General features: G+C 35.4%; 1 protein-coding gene across 1 annotated transcript in view; it reads right to left on the bottom strand.

Moving 5' to 3' along the window:
* tapas (tudor domain-containing protein 7 tapas) overlaps nucleotides 1–23318 on the bottom strand; it is a 279776-nt gene that overhangs the window by 219342 nt on the left and 37116 nt on the right. The window contains exon 4 of the mRNA XM_090376230.1: nucleotides 7968–8085. Coding sequence (XP_090232356.1) covers nucleotides 7968–8085 — 118 coding nt within the window. The remainder of the gene's footprint in view (nucleotides 1–7967; nucleotides 8086–23318) is intronic.

Below are 23318 nucleotides of genomic sequence, written 5' to 3'. Positions count from 1 at the left end.
TATAGTCTATTATATAAATCTTTCATGTATCTCTATTACATATATGTAGTAACCCCCACAACCTAAAAATTCTTAAGATGTCCATAGAACGGCAGTAATACCACAATTAGGAACAGCCTTTCAAGTTATTTATGTTATAATGTTATATAAATTTTGCTCCTTTGCATCATTTTTCCAGTACTCTATCCCCCCACCCACCTTTAAGAATAACAGAATAATGAAAACATTTTGCTACACAGGGGCAACATTTAATGATCTTATACAATTTGGCTGAAATACATGCAAAACTACATTACATAACCCATCTTGGGAACTTCTTCAGTATTATTTGGAATGGAATTTAAATTATATTTATTTACTAACTATTAATTAGGAAATATATGTATTTATTAATTACCTGTATAACTGGCCTGTACACACACGTACCACTGTATTAATGGTAAGTGATCTAACTGATCATGTTCCTCGTATCCAGCATGAGAAAGGACATGGGTAGCTCTGAGGTGTAGCTTCAGCTTCCTCCTTCCCTGAAACCTGTACCTCAGTTTCATATTTTTGCTGGCTTGATCTGTTGTCTTTTTAATGGTACTTTAAATGAATTTTAAAAAGATAGCTGCTAACACGCAGGAGTTTTGTGTGTCTAAATTCCTGGTTCTGGTGCCACAGATATTCAAGGCTCTCAGGATGACCCATTTGATAAAACCCACTTTCATAAAAATGGAGTGGCTTGATCAGAAATTAACAATGATTGCTTTATTAGTGAGCTTGTGATATAGGGTGGTGGTATATTTATGCATCAGTGGGTTTATGATACAGTGGATTCCGGTTATTTGGGCCACCAGTTAATCAGGTCAGCCATTTATTTGGGACAAATCTTAAAAAATAGAACCCAATAGAGAAAATAGCCAGGGGTTTACTTTGCTTAATTGGGACAAAACGCCGTTTAATCAGGGCAGGAGACCGCAGCACTGGAGATTACCCTACGATTGTCTCCGACCGTTCCACGTAGTCCGGTCGGATTTCTGGAGGTCACAACCATAAAACAATTAGCAGTCACCTGTTTATTGGACTTTTCTGTTAGTGCAATCTATCATAAACGGATAATAAACTCGATCTTATTGAATTTGCGATAATACCGACAGCTGGAATTCTGTGGGTTATTATGGTAAAATGTGTTTACACTTCTATGGAATCTTCAATCATATAAAAAAATAATTTTCAGAATCTTCTCTTCATTCCTATTTTTAAAGCTTCATAATTTGTTACTCCGTTCTCACTTGCCCGCATATCGTGTTACTTGCAATTTGTGTGCACTGTGTTTTTTGTTATTGATTGCTTATCTTTTTACTGTTTTAAATTTTAACCCCCACCCACAAATGTCAGTGAACAGAAATGTCAACTAGTTTAGTTAGTACATACATATTAAGTTACAGTACATATTAATTATTCCGAATTTCACATATCATTTAAATTTTTAATTGGTAAGGTAATAAAGGGTAAATTTGTGCTTAATATATCTTTACTTTTATAGCCTGTGGATAACATTCCTCCTATTTTCACTAATTAGAATCGCTGTTTAATAGAATTAAAATTCAATTCACAAACGTGATCACAATGACCGGTGCTTACTACATATCATATAGTGCACGGTACTTTACTATGGTGAGTTCGTCGTAACGTAATTTGGTTGTACTGTGAACTAATTGTAAAGGGGGGGTACATTGTGTAACTATTTACGTGACACTTCGGATAATTGGGGCAGACGCTTAATCGGGCCAAAATACACTAGTCCCGATGTGTCCCAAATAACCGGAATCGACTGTATTTCAGAAGTAGAGGTGAATGTTCCACATGCTAAGGCCTTTCTTTTGGAAGTAACACCATCTTTAGAAATGGAAGTAGGATTTTTTTTTTTTTTTTATATTTATTATTTATTTATTATTTTTAAGCTAAATTGGTTAGCTAGTTTTCACTTAAAATTAAATTACAGTAAAATAACAAAAGTAATTTCACTTAAATATCTGAAGCAGAGGCTAAAAACAGGGGCAATGTGTAAAAGCAACTACCTATGCCATCTGTTGAAATTTGCAGTAATGTTTGCACAACTGTGAACCATAAAAAAATTTTTTTTAAAAAAAATATATATATATAAATTTTTTTTTTGCCACTAGGGCAGCATTTATGTATCAAATTATAATAAACCTTATGCATAACAAAGGAATATTTACCAGCAAAAATTTTAAACCAGTGACAGTATACTGAAAAGTTAAATATTGTGTTACACATACCAGTTAAGTCCATCAGTGCATTTCTGAGATCTGTTGTTGATATTCTTCATGTGATTATAACTAAGACTGCCAAACTAGAAGTCTGAAGTGCTAATAGCATTGATAGTCAGATCACAACTACAAATTAGAGATGTGTGGCAAAATCCACTTGTTATGAGACAATCAAATCTTCTGCTTACACATTCACGCTAGTGAGACAAGTCTCACTAGCATTAAGCATAACCCCAAGTATATCTCCCACATGCAAGAATAATAAGTACTACATAATGCAACCAAACTTTCTAAATCCGATTATATGTTTTCAGCAACACCCACCTTCTAACTCTCTTTTTAGGAAGATGGACTAATCCAGCAAACCACCCAGGAATATGCAAATTTACTTCTCAGAATGACCACTTGCTCAAGCAGCAAATCATGTCTGACTGTGCAGAATGGAAATTTCACATCAGAGCCATAAATTTAATGCACTTGAGCAACATCAAGAAATTTATTACAAAGCCACAGAATTATCAATTCTATTAAGTTGAATGACTCATTGATAACACTGTACAATACTAATTCTCTCCTGAGTATAAAGTTAGGTGTTTCAGTGTATTTTTATGACCCGATTACAAAAATGTTACCAAAATATTCCATCCCTCACCATTTTCTTAAATCTCATGCACAGGAAAAATTACAAAAGTTTACATAATTTCAAAAATAGAGAGGAGACAGGCAAGTTTTACTTTTCGAGCATCATTGCCAGAATTAACTCTCCAGCTGATAAGTATGCTGCTGGGGAAGTTGAGGGCTGTGGAGATTTAGAAAAGGTTTTTTTTTTTTTTTTTTCCTCAACACATCACAAAATTTCTCTGCAGCTGCAGAATCGACATTGACAACTTCACCGCACACTTTAATGTTTTGGAAACCAGCACGATGCTTGAACCTATTAAACCACCTGTTTCTTGCCACAAACTTGGCTTAGGATTCGCCTTACTTACCCTTAATGTCTTCATAAATACTACTTGCTTTTGCTTGAATGGTCATTAGACTCGGGAGCACTTGCTTCTGAATCCGATTTTTCATCCATATTATTAACAGCTTTTTCCATCTTCAATATAGCATCTGAACACTGTTGATCTTAAATATGTTGATTCTTTAACATGTTCTTTTAGACGTGCACTGTCCTTTAAAATAGTATTCACTGTTGCAGCAGCGAGACTTAATTCCCGTGCAATAGATGACAAACTTTGTCCTGCATCGTACTTCTTAATTAATCATCTTCATTTTTAAATCAATTTTGTTTTGTTTCCTAGCACTGCCAGCACTTGCACTTTCCGTTGGTCCCATTCCCTTCACCATTGTAATAAGTAAATAGGAATGAAGAGAATATTCTGAAAATTTATTTATTTTTTATATGATTGAAGATAACAGTGAAGGGGAACACATTATACCATAATACCGTAACGAAAAATCCACAGAATTCCAGTTATCAGTATTATTGGAAATGCAATAAGATCAAGTTTACTATCCGTTTATAATAGATTGCACTAACAGAAAAGCCCAATAAATCCGAAAGTGCAAATTGTTTTTATTGTTTTATGGTAGTGAACTCCAAGTAATATGTTTTAGAAAAATATCACAAAGGCGTTCAAAATTGAACACCTTTGTGATAACAGAACATATGATAACAATATAAGTGTAGTGCAATTTCCATTATAAAAATGACCTTTTAGAGAGATAAATAGCTTAGTTATATAGCGAAAATTCCACCAACTTCCGAGGTCTTTGAACGAATTACCAAAAAAAAAAAAAAAGTGTTTCTGGGTTCACATTACGATATTTTCACAATACTTCCATTTATTCCTACGGGATGCAAAATACACTTCCACGATTTTTTTTTTTAAGTTTGCACTGGGCAGCAAAAACTTACATAAAGTTGAATTTCTGTAAGTTGAGTATTACATAAGCCGGGGAGTGCCTGGACTTCATCCAGACTTTAAGACTCCTAATTTCCTCAACTGTACTGTCACTGAAGATGACCGTTGGGTGTTTCTGTATGATCCAGAGATGAAGTGTCAGACCATGCTGCTTGTTTGTTTGTTTGTTATTTGGTTTTTAGGAGCATTAGCAACTAAGCCCATATTGCTATGGGATATGCAGTAGTAATTCCCTGACCTTTCCACATCCTCCGTATTTGGTGGTGACGGGCTTGAACCCCGGTCTAATCAAGAAGCGTGTGCTACGGACTGCTGCTCCTTCCCACCTGGCTACGGAGGCACCTCAGAGCATGCAGTGGACTTCAAAATCATTACCAAAGCACAAAAAGTTTTGTTTACAGAAAAGTTGAGGTTCAAGACTATGCTCATCATGTTGTTTAACAAACAGTGTGATTCACAAGGAATTTGACTTGAAGGGGGGGGAGAGTCAATGATGCATTCTATATATGGGTGCTACAGATTATTCTTGCACATTTCCAGGGTGGGCTGCAATTTTTAGAAAAAGGCAGCTGGTTCTTATTGCACAAACAATGCTCCTGCCCATTCCACAATTGTTGTGAAGCCATTTCTGTCAAAACATGGCATTGTGGAGATGAACCATTCACTCTACTCTCCAAATGCAGCACCAGCAGACTACTTCCTCTTTCCCAAGGTGAAAGAGGAAGAAGTCTGCTGGTGCTGGAACTGCTCTCAACGATAAGAGATTTCAAGATGTTAAGGACAAAAAAAAAATGTAACTGCTAAACCAAACATCTCTTTGGCTGCCTTCAATGACTCTTTTCAGAAACTTTTAGAATGGTGTAATAAGTGCATTTAATCAGGTAGTCATTATTTTGAATAAAAATAAAATCATTTTTGAGCTCCTTCACTTTGTATTCTTTTTATTGCACCAGTCTGGAAACTGTACCACACTTTGTAAAGCCAAATGCAACTCAAGCATTGCATTATATCTGACTGATTAAATCTGACCTTGAGTTAATCAGTATGTTGCATGTTAGTTGCTGTCTGGTGTATTGCAAAAACAGCCAGCTGTTTAATGTCTCAAGGGTGCTCTATGTGTTCTACTTCAGGTGTTCATTTGGAAGACAGGATAAAAGCTGAGCAGTCCATATATACTGCAGCTCATGTGCTACACCACTACAAGTATGGTTACACAGTTCTTTATCATTAATCAATTTGCAAATTTTCTAATAGTATGGAGAGAGATATACAAGTGATTGATATTTCTGTGTAACTTATATATCTAGATTTCTGCTGAAGTCGATACATTCCATACAGTCTTTAAATATATATATGTTTTTTAACCAATACACACCTACCTGAAGGAGGGATTTTGAAAGGAGGATCAAATGATGACTCAGACAACATATCAACTGCAGCAATCAATTTACAGGTCTAGATTTTCAGCCTTGTACATCAATAACCCTTCACTTTTTCACAATCAGAATTAAATAATCTTTCTAGAGATCTGAATTTATTAAAAAATGAGGATGCAAGAGTGGTTCTTTTTTTCTGCCACCCTTAAATACTAGATTACACACAAATTAACAAAGGTAACAAATTAAAATCAAGGGAGGCTGGAGGAGAGATGTAATTAAGAAATTTGCTTTCAGCCAGAGAATAGTTGATTATTGAAACAAACTTCCATTCGGTGTTGTGAAGTGAGTAGTTTGAATAAATTTAAGGATGGAGAAAGGATTAGACAAATTATTAGAATGAATGAACGAACATGTGTTATTTTTTATTTTACTTTTTTTTTTCACTCCTAATGCATCATTTTCCAGTACTAATTTTATTTTCTTTGGTTTCTACAGCTCTTGCTATTTTAACTTCTAACACTGATAATGCCTACCCAGATGGTTGTTCTGATAGCACATTTAGCACTGTGGATCCTTATTCAAAAAACAAGTCATAGGGACCCTGCTTACAGGGGCAACATTCCAGCTGGTATAAGTTTTGATTAATTTGTTCTACCATTGTGAACATGCTTTAGCCTATGATTTATTCAATTTAGTCAGCTTAGTACCATACAGGAAGCCCATATTTGTTTATTTTTTAACCATACACCTGACTCCCTACTAACAAGGTTGCATCATGAGAAGGCAAGGCACAAGCATTTGACTTGGATGCCATTTTGTTCCCCACAAGCTTAGCTTATAAGGTGTAGGAGTTTCCTCCTGATTAGGCATCCCTCAGATCTTCAAGTGCAATTTTACCTTAAATCAAATTATTTTGTCATATAAACTGCACAGCATTAATTTAACTATTGCAGTAAAAAATCCCTTTAATGGATCTAAATTTAATGGACTTTGCAAACAATTAACAGTTCCCACAAAATCAGTAGATGTGTTGTACAGAATCAGAAACTGGACATGTATCTCTATGAAAGAGAAAGAAAATATATTTACAAACTAATTTTATTGATTACACTGATGATTTATGAGCCCTAGATCAATGTAATCTTAAAATAATTAAAATTCTGTTATTGCAATTTATATAAATACCATATTTACAAAAACTAAGGCAGTCCAATAAATTAAGTAATCTGTACAGAAATTGGTGACGTAATATTGCCTCAGGAAGATGGTATTTATCATCAGTTACGTCATCAGACAAGTCTCTTAGAGATCAGTTGTTTGTTTGTTATTTGATTTTTAGGAGTATTAGCAACTAAGGCCATATTGCTCCGGGATATGCGGTGGTCATTCCCTGACCTTTCCGCATCCTCCGTATTTGGTGGTGACGGGCTCGAACCCCGGTCTAATCAAGAAGCGTGTGCTACGTACTGCTGCTCCTTCCCACCCGGCTTAGAGATCAGTAAGGATGTTATCTAAACCTCAGGCAAGGGTACCTGAATACGCTTAAGACAGTTTCCTCAGACTCAGCAAAATTTCAAGATATTCTATTCCATGCAATAAGTGAAATAAGATACAGCATTAGTGTTTAAAGTTTATTTTGTGTGTTTCCTTTTGAGTCTAACACAATGGTTTCCAATCTTTAGGTACTCAAGTCACATGTGAAGTTAAGAGGTGCATATTCACGCCACTACTAAATGGTGATTGCTACTGAACTCTATAGCATTTTTTCCAAATCTTGCAGCATGCTGGTTGGGAACCACTGTTCTAATAGACAGTCAGATTCATTAAACAAGCCTTTACCCACATAGTCTGTTTAAGCTTTGTTATATATTTAATTTCATATTTTCATATAATTATTAACAGTTTTGTCGTTTCATTTAGAGAAAAAAAAATCTTCTGCATATTTTTTTTTTCAGCCTTGAAAAAGAGCTTAATTATCTTATATGACTGATAGTCCCAAGTCTAGATTTCTTCAGTATAATGCAATGTTCTGAAAGAATGTAACATGTGAACTGTACCATTATTGCTATTTTGAATATAACTTGATCACTGCAACATGACTTTATTTATTTATTTACTGCACATAATGCTTAATTATTTTCCTAAAATTATTATTTATATTTAATATAATTAATAAGCCATAACAATTTTACCATTTCATATTTTTAAAGAAAGTATACGTTCTAATTAATTTCATATGTTGAACACATGAAATTTCTTTGCAATGTAATGGATAATCAACTTATCTTGTAATGTAAGATTATGAAATAAGTTGACTTTCAAACAATCAGAATTGTTATATTGGAATTTGCATAAACAAATTAATAAGTTTTAAAATTTACCATTGGTACTTCTGGAGCTCCAATTGTTTTAATCATATCAATCTTTAACTTTTGATTTATATTAACATCTTCATCAGTGGATGTGTCATACAGAATCACAGACACTGGATATGTATCTCTATGAAAGAGAAAGAAATTATACTTACAACCTAATTTTAAATCACTACACTGATGATTTATGAATCACAGAATAGTATAATCTTAAAATGATTAAAAATCTGTTAATGTAACTGATATAAAAACCAAGACAATCCATTAACTCAAGTAAATTTAGAATGAAGACAGGTATACAAGAGCCATAAACTGTTAATGTGTGAGATGGAAAAAGACTCATTTATAAATGCAGCTAAAAGTATGATCAGCCATTCCAAAACAAGTCAGCAGTTCGGGGGGGGGGGGGGGAGTCAAAGCAATTAGTTGAAAATCCCATTCTTTGATTAGTGGCAATGTTCATAATTCTGATCTAATTAGAGTAATTTCTGACACCAATGTAAATTTCTTAAATGGTAATTTCATTTCGTATGCAACCCGAGACATTTATATCAAGAGGAAGTTCTCTTCCCCCGCCCCAAAGCAATTAGTTGAAAATCCCATTCTTTGATTAGTGGCAATGTTCATAATTCTGATCTAATTAGAGTAATTTCTGACACCAATGTAAATTTCTTAAATGGTAATTTCATTTCGTATGCAACCTGAGACATTTATATCAAGAGGAAGTTCTCTTCCCCCCCCCTAAACATCAATCATAGTCCATGAAAAAATATTTAATGTTTCAAATAAACACTGATTATTTTAGTATCTTCTTGAAAAATATTTTACTGGGACAAATCTGTCAAGCTCTACTTACTCTTACAGAATCCCAATTATCAGTTGTCATGCCCACAGATCCTCTCAATTATGTCAATTATTCACTATGATTCCTTCTACATCAAAGGAGGCACTTGTATGTCCACTTTGATATTCCTAATCTAGAATCTCCTCTCTGATCTTCTCATCCCATTTTTTCAAATTCATTTGCTGTCCACCCCATCTTTCTCCCAACTCTAAAAATCACTCAAATTTTCAACTTTCTTTTAAACTCAACTTTCCTCAATATAAGTTTCCTAATGAAGTAATTTTCCTTGCTGATTTTAACATTGAAAATTGCAGTTGACTATGATTTTGTAGTTGTACAGAACCAGTTATTAATACTTTCATTATTAATGACCTTACAAAGCGAATTCACCTACTAGAATACCAACAATCCTAAGCAAACCAAACACTTAACACCCTTGACCTCTTCCTCACCAACAACCCTTCAAAGTAAACATTAACCTTACTTTCCTTTAGCCACCAGATCATAATATGGTGATGGTCTTTTCTCCAATATAGCCATTTTCAGTCTCATGTCATTTGGCACTATAAAAGCATATGAGAATGGTTAGACTGCTTGATTCTACTTTTCTTTTCCATAGCTGAAGTGCTGTTTTAAATCTTCCTATCACATTGCTTCACTGAAATTATTCTTGTAAAAATGAAATCCTATTCTGATCATTCCACTTAAAACTCTTGTTCTTTATGTGAACCATGGTTTCTAGAAAAAGTTTTCAGGATAAGAACATAGCATATTGCATGTTCTTATTACTGGCTGCAACTTCTGTTCATACACAATTCCACCTCTGTTACATCCTGCTAGTTTTATTGCATCCTCATCTAAAAAATAAAGATGATGAGCATCTTGCTTTTGCATTGATGATCTCAGCAAATCTCCTCCTATCATACCAAATACATTCCACTCAGTGTATCCTTGGTCTTCTAAAAGAAGGATATAGGGAGAATCCCAAGTAATCTTTGATTTTTTTTTATTTATTTATTTTTTTTCTCTTTCCGGTAGTTGTTGGCGCATCGGCTTCTGTGGCCATAATGCACCTCCCAAGGTTTTTGCAGTACTCTGATCCAAGCCCGAGGCGGGATTCGAACCCACGACCTTTGGGTTGCCAGGCAAGTAATCTTTGATGTCAAGGTATTTAGGTCCTGGTATTGTTTCTCTATTTGTTCTTAAAACCTGTGCTCCAGGGCTAACCCTCATTTTGTGGTATTTCGAAAATTTATTTTTATTTTGTTACACAGAGCATTAATAAACTACAATAAATAAATTAGCTTTCGGCTGGGTGGCAGCCTTCATCGGATTAAAATACTGAATGGCAGTTGGAATAGAGATGCACTGCCAGGATGGTGCGTGAGGCACGTGGTTAATTGTTTGTTGATGTTTGTGGCTGTGACGTATGGTGGTGACGTGGCCAGCGTTTGTCTATGGATAGAATTACTGACTCTGTGATGGGGTTAACTTGACAACCACTGTTCCTGTTCAAAGCGGTGTCCGAGCATTTTATATTTAGCGATTCCAACCAGGTATGCCTCAGGTGATGGTGGGACCTGTCCACAACCACGACATCGCGGTGTGGGTCGATGTCGTGGTGGGTTGTCCAGACATGCTCGGCGATAGCTGAGTGTTCTACATCGGCCAAACGGATCGCCCTTTTATGTTCTGAGAGACGTTTCTCGAGTCGACGTCCAGTCTCTCCAAAGTAGAAGTCCAAGGTTGTGGACAGGTCCCACCATCACCTGAGGCGTACCTGGTTGGAATCGCTAAATATAAAATGCTCGGACACCGCTTTGAACAGGAACAGTGGTTGTCAAGTTAACCCCATCACAGAGTCAGTAATTCTATCCATAGACAAACGCTGGCCACGTCACCACCATACGTCACAGCCACAAACATCAACGAACAATTAACCACGTGCCTCACGCACCATCCTGGCAGTGCATCTCTATTCCAACTGCCATTCAGTATTTTAATCCGATGAAGGCTGCCACCCAGCCGAAAGCTAATTTATTTATTGTAGTTTATTAATGCTCTGTGTAACAAAATAAAAATAAATTTTGGCATTATGAATCCAGAGCACGTAGGCCTGTTTTATTATTGTGGTATTTGTTTATATTAACATACATAATATCATTTATTGCCATCCAATAAAGTAAGGGCAATATGCTGGTATAGCCAAATTAACAGCCAAACAAAATTAAGTTAAGTGATGATAATAATAACACATGAAATAGGTAAATATAGCTTAAACAAAGTAAAATAAAAACGTAACAAGCTCAATAAAACTGGCTCAATAAAACGTAACAAGCTCAATAAAATTTTTCTGTACACTGCATCATGAATCCAGACGTCAGGGTAAAGATCAATGCAAGTAGCTAATTTGAGAGAATTGTTGAAAAATGAAGAATCAAATTTGTTTATTCAGGGGAGTTTAGACTAAAGTGACAAAGTGGCTCTAGTAGTCTTGGAATTGGCCAGTCAAGAAAGTACCAGATGTTAAGGAAAATTATTTTGGCCAGTGATTAGAGTTAGACTATTTCAATTTGTTGATGTTGGGATGACACAATAGGATGGTCAAGACTGGCATTTAACCATCTGATAGGCTGAAGGGTGGATTTCAAGATGAAAAAACCTGATGTGAAGCACTCTGCCTCATATCAAGTTTTTCTTCTATATCCTACCCCATTTCCTCATTGGAAATGAGGTAGGATATAGAAGAAAAATATTTCCATATAGTGTTCAGATTATGAATGAGATTATGCTCTCTTATCCTACTAGTGTTTCTTTAATGTGAAAATTTGCACATATTAAGACAAATTACTGGAACAGTTTGGGGAAACTCAAGCAATTGCCTCTCAATATCTCATTTTTCTTCTTTTTTTCCCCTCAATTGGATAGTCAGTTCTCTCTCTAACTGCTCATTACAAACAATGCTAGATGGCGGTTCGTTTTCTAATTTCAATATAATTTTTCTAATTCCAGTATAATTTAATACTAATTCTTGTTCTTTGTTTGAAAAAGGTATTGTTCTTTTTCCCACTCTTTTCCTCTTGTATATTAACTACCAGCTCCACTAACCATAAATCCTATCCACAGACTTGCTAATAACAGTAGATGGCATTCTATCTTAACCCCCTGCATAAACAACTACAACTCAAATATCCAGCATGAATTTCTTAAATAAGATCTCCAGGTAACCGAATGTTTGTTGACAGTTTTCTGTTTTCCAGGTAACAGTTGACTGTTTTCCAAGAAAAGACTTAGTCAACTTCAGTTTATTATTATTATTACTATTATAGACCAACTGAACATGTACTCAAGCTAATGTTAGAAAGCTCTACTCACTTTTAGCCTAAGCATAATAATTAGGTGATTGCATGTTTTCACTTTTGTTTTGGACAGCAGAAGCCTGAAGTTCTATGTTGGTATTCAGTCATGTACCCAACAATAAAATATTCTTGGGTACATAAAAAAATTCACCTGTGGAGAAATTTATTTTTAATTTAGTGTTTTTTTTTTGCTACATAATGTGTTATCATTTGTTCACCATCTTTTGTGTTCCTTATTAATACCTTGCACAATTGTGAAAAGTTTGGAGCTTAGCTTATAATGATCAAGATTTAATATTAAAAAGTAGTCACAATTACATCAAATACAATGTCAGATGAGAAAAGAAAGTCTTTTCAAGAACTTAAAAATGACCTATATTTTTAAAGTCAGAAAAGGAAGTAAGTTTGCATTTTGCAACAATGTGACATTACACATAAAGAAGAATACAAAAAATTTTTTTTATTCTTTCATTTTTCTGAAGTTATGGCAGGTATGTTGTTAAGGTTTTAAGGTATGCATCTGATTGGACTATGTAACAAATTTAAAAAAAAAAAAAGGGTTCTTTTTACTACATTTTCTTGGCATTTCTTTATGAATTTAGGTATGCTGATTTTGAATATTACCTTAGGTTTTGCATAGCATCAATGGTTTTGTCCAGAAATGAGAGAAAAGTAAATAGGAAACAATACTACTCATATATCAGATTTATTAACAATGTTTAATTACTACAAAACAGAATATTAATCTTTATTATAAGTAAACAAGCTAAAAAAAAAAAAAATCACAAAGTAAAAAGTGGAAAACCTCCTCTGCTTAATCAAAAAAAAAAAAAAAAAAAATCTACCACAGCTACATTTTTTTTCTTTGGTAGGCAGTGTTATCATCCCAAACCAAGAATCAAATATCGTCACTCATCATCTTCATACACAACCAGGAATTGGACGTATATTCCTACTGTGAAGCAAGACTAGCTTTCAAACTTTAATTGCCTATGAAAAGATGTTACTCTTTTGTATTGTAACATCAATTTCTTCAAAAAGACCAATTAAATCAAAACAATGGTGCAAAAATATGCATAAGTATCATGTCTTTTTCTGTATGTGGAAGTATTGCAGCTGGAATCCAGCAGATTCCGCTCTTTTAAATGAGATGTAAGGAGCTCTGCAGTGCACTGCACTGCATTTGGTTAGAACCAAGACCCTATTAAGTCATCTAATTCTGGCAGATTAGGGAAATATGACGCTTTATTTGAACACACTTCTTCAGGTATAATCCCAATTATCCTGTTCACCAAATTCATCATCCAATTCTGAAAGCTCTATGATCTTTCAGAATTGGATGATGGAAGGTGGACTAGGAATTAGCAGGTCTTTACTTCACTGCAGCAATAGAGAATGGTATGTTGAGATACACCACAGACTTAAACTTTGATATATCCACCATCCAAAAATGACAATCATCATGATGGTTTGTGAGCTCTCTCCACATTAAGTACAGCAAAAAGGCAGTCACTTACAACTACAACCAAATCATCGTTCTAATGCTGACCTGTAACTACCAAAGTAGACATGATGTATCCACGACTTGCCTCAATCATCATAAGCATTCGAAAACAGGCTTCACAAACAAAATTAGTGCCACCCATGACTTTATGCTTTATGTGCTTTGGACCTGTGTAATATCCACAAATATGGGAGAATGAGTTTGGAGATAACTTACACGTTCATTTAGCAGCCATAGCAAATGACAATAAAATAAAAATAAATGATGCTGAAACAAAACATTCAGTTCCCATCAAAATACTGACACTGCATAGCAACCAATGACACCATTAGATTCATCATCTAATACATATAAGAAAAGGTTAAATATGTATTTAACTTTTAATATCTTAATTTCAGTGCAATGATTTTTTTTTTTTTTTTTTGTAAGTAGCATTAATGACTCCAGTGCACAATAAATCATTTACTAATTAACACGTTTACTGCCAATTAAATTAAATGTGACAACTTGTTCAATGTGCTGTAATCTTTATTGAAAACAATCAACATTCCAATATCCCTATCATTCTGAAAATTTACATATAATGGTTGAAAATTAAAAGTTTGGAATTCATTGTTAAAAGTCAACCTCTACTTTTAAATTTGTTCTGATTTACTCAGTAAATTTTAAGGTTCATTCTGATTTACTCCGTAAATCAGAACAAACCTTATATTTTATGGAGTAAATTCTCTGTACGGAGTAAACCTTAATTTTATAAAAAGTTAATTTCTGCACCTAAACTACCATTAACACGAGCAAAAAAATAAAACTGTGTACCAAGTCTATAGACAAAAGCTAAGCATTACTACAAAGCATTCAATCAGACTGCCAATACCAAGTAGTTGTTAATTTCATGTGTCATTCTCAAGAGAATGACCGCTTGGGTGCATTTTGAATGCAGCTGTGTGCCATTTTACACATATATGCGTAAAGGCAATAGAGAGAGAGAGAGAGAGAGAGAGAGAGAGAGAGAGAGAGAGAGAGAGAGAGAGAGAGAGAGAGAGAGAGAGAGAGAGAGAGTGTGTGTGTGTGTGTGTGTGTGTGTGTGTGTGTGTTGTTAAAAGAAAGTTAGGTTACTTTTAAATATGTAAGTTTAATGTAAACCTCAATTTAACAGACTGTAATGGGGTAAGGTCTGTCCACTAAACCTGTCTGTTAAACTCGAAAGAAATGTTTGTCAAAGTTGCCAGAATATTATGAAAAATTGCTCTACCATGAAATAAAACACAATAAATGTTGTGTAAACAATAAATTTTGTAGACTACTACTCCATCAATAGACATTTGTAAGCTTTCTTTCAAAATTCCATTTAACAGAAACTTAATTATCTGCTCTGGGAAGATGTTTGTCAGAACTATTTCTGCTGGTAATCCTCAAGGTAGTACTTTACCTAGTCTGCCATTTTCCTCTGATTACTTTACTTCTAGTCACTTATGCAAAACAACTTTATCATAGGGAAAAATAAGAAAATACATCAAAATAAAAAATTTCATTACGCTGAACAAGCAGTGAGAAACTAACTATATATTATTGTCGATAAATAATATAGAATTTCCTACTCTCCTTTTGCCTTTTCCTAAACCTGCTCATCTTTCGATCATGAGGTGAACTACACCATTTCAGTTTATTCTGTTATAAGAAATTCTATTGTTTAAAAAGTTGCAACCCTTGAGGATTTTGGAATTTATTTGATTATAAGGATTCATATAAAAGGTATCTTCAAAATTCCAAGACTAAACTTTGGAAATGTGCATTGAATTTAAGACATAATTTAATTCAAATCTGACTCTTCTATAATAGTAAAAATACAATAAAACTAATTTGCATCCTGTTATATGGTTCCATAATGGTCAACATCTACTAAAACAAATCTTGGTTTTCCTTTCTCTACTGGATTCAGTGTTGTTAAATGGGCTAACTTTAAAGCTGGATTCTCTTTCACCTTGTGGAGATAGGAAATAAACTAGAACATACTCCATTCTCTAGTCTATTAGAAGATGAACCACTTAAAACTTTTGCTAAAATCTACTCTTAAATTATTCCTTTTCATCCATGTCAGGAAAAAAAAAATTGGCTTGAAATCCCTCCAAAAAAAACCAGATCCAAGCATGTCTTGTATTTCTTACACAACAGAATGAAATCTGAGCACAAGTTTCTCTCATATCCAATTATAAATTAAGTAAATAATTATGACACATAATTCTGCAGTACTCTATTCTGTACTGCAGTGACACACACTGCAGTACAGAATAGAGTACTGTTCTAAAATCATTTCTGATATTTGCTATGGTGAAATGTGTTTTTAATGGGTGTGTATGGTTTGAAGAGACCGCTGCTTGTCAAATTTTTTGTTCATAAAATTCTATTGTCTGTACATATTATTTATACTTGTATTAGTATGTAAGCAGTTGTGTGTACGTTTTGTATGTAATACATATTTTGTACATATGTATGTTTTGCATGTATGATGGGGTATCAAAAAGTTCATACCCTTAACTAGAAATAATAGCTATAGAAAGGTGAAACTTCACAGGAACTTTAATCCTTTTCTATGTACTCTATGTATAGTAACACATTTCTCCCATCTATGGATCAGTTGTTTAATGCCTTCATCACAGAAGTCTGCACTTTTTGCCTGAAACTACGATTCCACTTCATTGATGACTTCCTGAGAGGAATCAAAGCAGCGTCCACGCAATAGTTTCTTCATTTCTCAAAACAAGAACAAGTCCGACGGTGGGTCAGGAGAATAGGATGGTTGCCGCAGTAGCACAAATCCAACAGTTGGCAAGAACATTGCAATTGGCATTGCTTCTGCAAAAGCGTCCGCAAATCTTGGAACCTGTCATGAGGAAACCTTAGACATGAGCAGATGGTCATGTAAAATGCTGTGGGCAGATCCATTACTAATTCAGACTGCATTTCCGATGAAATGAATTGTCACACATCTGTCACTCAGCATCAGCTGCTCAACCTTTGCAACTGTATCAGTGTCTGTGGATGTTGATGGCCTTCCTTCTCTTGGCTCGTCAAAGAAACTTGTAGTACCACAGTGGAACTCCCATTTCCACTTTTTTTAGAGTCATAAGATGGCCAATTTTGCCCATACACAGCTTTCATTTCTTTGTCAATTTCCTTAGCTTTCTTGCCCTGCAAATGCAGGAACTTGATCGCTGCTCGATACTCCACTTTGACAACCATAGGGTCATTCCTCAGATTCAGGGCTCCACCTCTGGTTTATAATCACCTATGGGAATGAAATTTCTATCAGAAATAGTCAAAAATAGTCAAATTAATAGAACAAACTTACCTGTGAAAAGATTTAAACCTATCAAACACTTCCTCATTCATTTCACAAATATATGGTCTCAGTTCCAATCTCTATGAAATCCATTTCCCTTTACAGTCTGCAAAGCCCCACTTACTTTTTCTGACAGAATCCCAATTATTGGTTGTTTCAACCACTGCACACAGCAGTTGTGCTAAATATTCACTGTATGATTCCTTTTGCTTCAAAGGTGGTACTTGTGCATGTGTCTCTGTCAGAATTAGTAATCTGTAATCTCCTCTTTTTGATTTTCATTAGCTTAAAATCTCTCTACTCCATTCTGTCAAATTCATCTGTTGCCTCTATCATTTTCCCAACTCCACTAATCACCTGGAATCACCTAAGAGTGAGGTTATTTTCCTTTGTTATTTTAATGTTCACAACTCCAGCTGGCTTCTATTTTACAATCACACACAGTCCCAGCTGGTTGAGATGTTAAGGTTTTTGCAATTACTACTGACCTTGCACATATTGTTCATTTACCTACCACAATACAGTAAACCCCCACTATTCACGGGGTTACGTTCCTGAGAAATGCCGCGAATACCGAAAATGCGAATACTGAGTTATGGCTCCCATAGTAATAAAGGGGTTCCGTTCCAAAGTATGAAATATATAAGAAAAACTAGTCTAAAATTTTGTCTATGTATGTATTATATGTACCTTCATAATATGACTATATACATAGACAGTACATAGTGAAATGCAAGCATGTGGCATCGAAATGAAAATAAGAAACAATTTAATATTAAATGTAATATTTATTAGAAATTTCAAACAAATCTTTCAAACAAGCGCCTTTGATAGCAAAAAAAACTTATCCCGCCAGTGCTATCACCAGTTTCGCTAAAGTGTTGATAAAGGAGTTTCGCCTTTTCACGAATGATGAGTGAACTTAACGGAATTTTATTTTGAGTTCGGTCTTCTATCCACAGATTTAAAGCTTTTTCCATTTTTTCTAATTTAACATCACGAGTTACAGAGCAAATTTTTGAAGCAATTAATGCGTTTTCACGGACACTATGGTGGATTTTTCTTCCAATTTCTTGATTGATCGTACCGTTGACTCATTGATTTTATAAGGTTTTGCCATTGAGGAGACACTTTCACCATTAGAAATTTTATCTAATAACTCAATTTTATTCACTAATGTCATCACCTTCTTTGATATTTTCACATTTCCCTTGTTATTCGTAGCCATATTTTTGTACGGGTTAGAAAGAACTTGTCCACAATAAAGTCACTTTCTTCCATTAACACACTAGAAAAAGTCTATTTTACACTGCAAAATGGTGGATTTATCACTTTTGTAAGCATATCAATTTATAAATTGATAAATTTATTCAATTTATAAGGATATAAATTAAAAGCAAACAACGAAACCTTCCATGACAAGCGCATAACACATACTGAACAAGGATTAGCGAGAAACATCCACGCTCGCAATTTTATCACTACTCTCCCCCACCCACTGAGCGCTGTTTTGATCGGGAAAGATAATTTTAGCCACGCCCATGTTTTTTTATGGCGAAAAATGTTCACGGCGCTTTAAAATTCACATTTTTTTTTTTTGGTTTCATTTTATATTAAATCAGCGACCGTGAATACAGATACCGCGAATAGCGGGGGTTTACTGTACTAGACAATCCTAACCACACAGCCAATACTTTGATCTTTTTTTCCTCACCTGAAAGTGATCCTTTAAATATCTTAGATCACAACATGGTGAGGAGCTCTTCTCTTGTGGCCATTCTCAACCTTGTGTTGCTTGGCATTACAAGAATTCAAAATGCGATGATCTGTAAAATTTCTATTCTTCTTTTCCTTGGTTGGATTATTGCCTTAAATCTTCTGATGTCAATTGTGTCAGTGAAATTATTCTTGTAGGAATGAAATCCTTTATTCTGCACTACAACTTAAAATCTCATCCTTTATCTTAACCATGATTTTCCAATTATTGTGCTAAGGCTGTTCAAGATAAGAATGTTGCATATTGCAATTGGCTTGCATTCAAGTCTTCAGGTTCATTTTCTGTCTGGATCAAAGCTCACAACAACTGTAAAGCAGCTATTAATCAGTTCAAACTAAATTTTGAACAGGTTAAGAGTAGAAAACATGTTCTTTTCCAAATGGTAGTCGAGCATTCTGGTATCTCAACAAATTTATTGGCCGCAAATTTTGTCCATCTTTACTCCCACCTGTGTTAAAACCCAATGTTTCTATTGTCACTTCATCTAAAGATAAAGTTGACTTTGGAGCATCCAATTTTTCTTCTAACTCTTTGTATTGATGATTTTGGTAAATCACCTCCTGCCATTCCCAGTACACTTCATTCAGTGCCTCCTGTGGTCGTCCTTCAAAAGGATATCAAAACAATTTTGAACAACCTTGATGCCAAGAAAAAGATCCAGGTCCTGATGCATTTCTCCACTTGTTCTCAAAACCTGTGCTTCTGAGATTTCTGTTTTGTGTTACCTACTTACACTTTCTTATTCCACAAGCGGTTTTTTTTCTGCTTAGAAATTTCCTCATATTCAGTCATCAGTTGCTTAAAAAAAGGCAACAAATCCCTCCCATCCAATTATTGTCCCATTGCACTTACTTTTCTAGTCTTTCTAAAGTAATAGAAAAATACATTAACCATCAACTCCTAAACTATCTAGTAACCTTCCATCTGATTGATGATCACCAGTATGGATTCTGTCAATGTCGATATACAGGGTGATTCACTACCAGTGCGACAAACTTGTAGGAGGTGTAGGGGGCACAAAGACGAATTGGAATCACATAGCATTGCAGGGTCCGAAATGCCTTCATCATGCGGTAGAGGACGTTGAATGGGAGGTCGTGTGAACAGCGATCCCACTGGAAGTCAGCATTTGCGAACCATTTCTGTTGAAGAAACCAAGTAGCAAAAGTCCTCCAGAGTGGATAATCTGCAGGCTCCAATGATTGGACGCGTTGCAGATGGTATGAACTCATTTGGTTTGTCGACAGTATCCTCCATACAGTGGATTGGGAAATACTCAATCGTTGGCCTATCGCTCGAGTACTCGTACTGGGATTGCCTTCTGCAAGACGTAGGACATTCTCCTCGTTGTCTGGCGTCCTCGTCGTTTGCTCTCAATTCATGGTACCTCTTGTGAAACAACCAGTCTCACGTAACCTTCTGTGCATACGTGCGAAAATCGTATGAGGAGGAGCACGCCTGTGCGGAAAACGTTCCTGGTACAAGCGCAGAGCGACACGCCCATTACAGTCCGCAGCTCCATACACGAGGTGCATGCCGGCCAGTTCAACGTTTGAATACTCGTCCATCCTACTGCCTTGGGAACCGGTTCGCAAATGCTGACTTCCAGGGGGATCACTGTTCACGCGACCTCCCGTTCAACGTCCTCTACCGCATGATGAAGGCATTTCGGACCCTGCAATGCTATGTGATTCCGATTCGTCTTTGTGTTCCCTACACCTCCTGCAAGTTTGTCGCACTGGTAGTGAATCACCCTGTATACTAGCTTATGTCAATCTATAGGTGATATACTAGCTTAAATTTGCCCATATATGGACAAATTCAACGGAAAAGTTTGGTGCTGCTGTTGTTGTTGTTTAAGGGTTTTAAGACAAGGGCACCAAAGGCCAAGATGTCTTTCCCCCCTATTTTTTTTTTTTTTAATGTAAATCAATTATTTTTAGATTTGTTTGTCAAATTGGATTTGCCAATGAGGAAAATAATTTGTCTAGATTTGCAGAGTTATCTAATATCTGTTGAGGGGTAAGTGGATTCTGAATATCTAATAGACTTTGGAAGCAAACTAATCTGGAAGTTTTGTAGCACGGGCAAATCACCCAAATTACACGGCACCCAAAGAATCCAAAAGGATGTGTTTTTACTGTAAGGTGAACTTGGCATTGTAAACAGAGAGGGGGATTCTCATTAGCTAGTAGATGATAATGCTTAAGGTGCAAGCATTTCTTCTCAGTGAATTGTTCTCATGCTTGAGTTCCATATTTGTGGATTCAGTTTTATTTCCTGGAGTTTGTTATTGGTTTGATTTCTCCACATCTGGTCCCATTTGTCTTTCCTTTCTCTAATAAAAATTGGCCTAAAATCAGTGTATGGTACTATCATTTGTTTTTTTGGCAGTTCTGATGCTAACTTGGCTGCATTGTCTGCTTTTTCACTGCCTTACACCAAACTTAATTTTCATAAGCATATAACCTACCTGTGCACTACATGCCTCCAGAAATTAAACATCCTTCATGCAGTATCCTCAACATCTTGGGGTGCTGACTGGCAGTCACAGCTGAATTTATATCATGCTCTAATCCGACCTCGATTAGATTAGATTATGGAGCTATAGTATATGTTTCTGCTAAAAACAGCATCTTACGGTCTCTGATCACCATCCAACACAGTTCCCCTCGATCTGTACTAGGCACCTGAACAACCTCGCCGGTACAGAGTTTGTGCATTGAATCATATGACTCTCTGCTTTATCTTAGAAGACAACACCTACTCTGCCAGTACACCGCCAAAATAAGAAGCTATCCATCTCATCCTTGTTGGGTATATCTCAACCAACCTCTTTGGCCAACACATTACAAATCCAAGCCTAATGAACCTAGGTCTGCTGGTATACATCTTCAAGAAGTAATACAGAAGTGGAAAATCGATCTCAATAAAATTAAGGAAAGTACAAATATGCCTTTACCTCCATGGGATAGACATGATATAGGCAGTGATCTATACTTTGCTCAGTATTAAAAAAAATACCATTCCATCACTTAACATCTGACAGTTACATGCCAACTATACTTCGGAACACACTGGGAAGCTCAGTCTATAACAGAGGTTCCCAAACTTTCTCAGTTCACGGCACCCTTAGTGTCCCAGTAATTTTTTCGTGGCACTCCAGGCCAAATAAATACCTAACACAGTGGTTTTCAACCTTTTAATATATACCTATATAATAATTTTATTCTTTATATAGAGGTACTAAATAAAGATCAATTATAGATCACCACAAAATTAAAAAGATACAGTAAAATGGATACCGTACACCTTTTTATAATGAAATAAATGTATAAATTTCAAAAAAAAAAAAAATAAATAAATAAATAATAATAACTTTAAGTAACTTAAACCCAAATTACACGGCACCCAAAGAATGTTGTTGCGGCACCCTGGTTGAAAACCACCGGTCTATATGGATGGATGGCTCTAAGTCCCACTCACCTGTAGGTGCAGCAGCTGTATTCCCTTCCCATGTAATCTCAAAATCCCTTCCAGTTGAGTGCAGCATATGTTCTGCAGAACTGTATGCTACACAGCTTGCATTATGCTGTGTCTTTCTTGTCCTAATATATTCTGATTATCTCAGTGCTATCTCAGCCAGACAGGGTAAACAACATTCTCATCATCTTCTCCTACAAGAAATTGGCTTTCTTATCAACCTCTTAAAAAAAAAAAAAAAAAAACTTCTTGGTGTCATTTAAAGACAAATGAAATACATAAATGAATAAGCAGCATTACTTTAGTCAGTTTCACTGTGAGAACCTACCAGATGCCATTACGAAAGAAGAACGAATTGATATGCACTGGTCCTTGGTTGGGGAACTAACAAAGGCACACGGAAGCCCAAAAAAATTGTAATACGTATTTATAACATTATTCCAAGTCATGCTAAGCATTTTAACAATTGCTTATGGCAGTGCTTTGCATGAGAATATTCAGCTTAGTCAGAAAAAATAAATAAAAAATAAACTTGTTCATATTTTTTCTTTCTGGTGAGGTTTTGGAAATGCTCATGTCTAGTAACCTATCTGGTAACCTTCCATCTGATCGATGATCACCAGTATGGAATCTGTCATCAGTATTTCTCTGCCTTAATGAATCAATTGCAATTCACAGAAGTGTATTGCTGCTGTGAAAAAGTTTGGTGAAACTTAAGTAGTTGCTCTTGACATTTCAAAGAACTGTGTTTGACATAAAGGTCTTCTAAATAAGCTTACATTTAATGGTTTTCCAACTGTGTTTGGTAACTGGGTATGCAGTTTTCTCTCTGATGCTCACTGTGGACAATGGTAGATAGCTCTCTCTTTGAACTTCTCCACTAATAGGAGAAGTTCAAAGAGAGAACATTGACAACAAGAAGTTTAACATTGACAAATGTAAAGTACTACACATGGGAAACAGCAACCCCAGAGCAACGTATCAACTCTGTGGTACTACACTGACAGTGGTAGAGAATGAAAGGGACTTGGGGGTGGTTGTGCAGGCAGATAT

Source organism: Mastigoproctus giganteus, chromosome 6 (genome assembly GCF_048544385.1).
Source record: "Mastigoproctus giganteus isolate SK-2022 chromosome 6, ASM4854438v1, whole genome shotgun sequence".
NCBI lineage: Eukaryota > Metazoa > Arthropoda > Arachnida > Uropygi > Thelyphonidae > Mastigoproctus > Mastigoproctus giganteus.
This window is presented reverse-complemented; position numbering and strand designations above follow the sequence as displayed.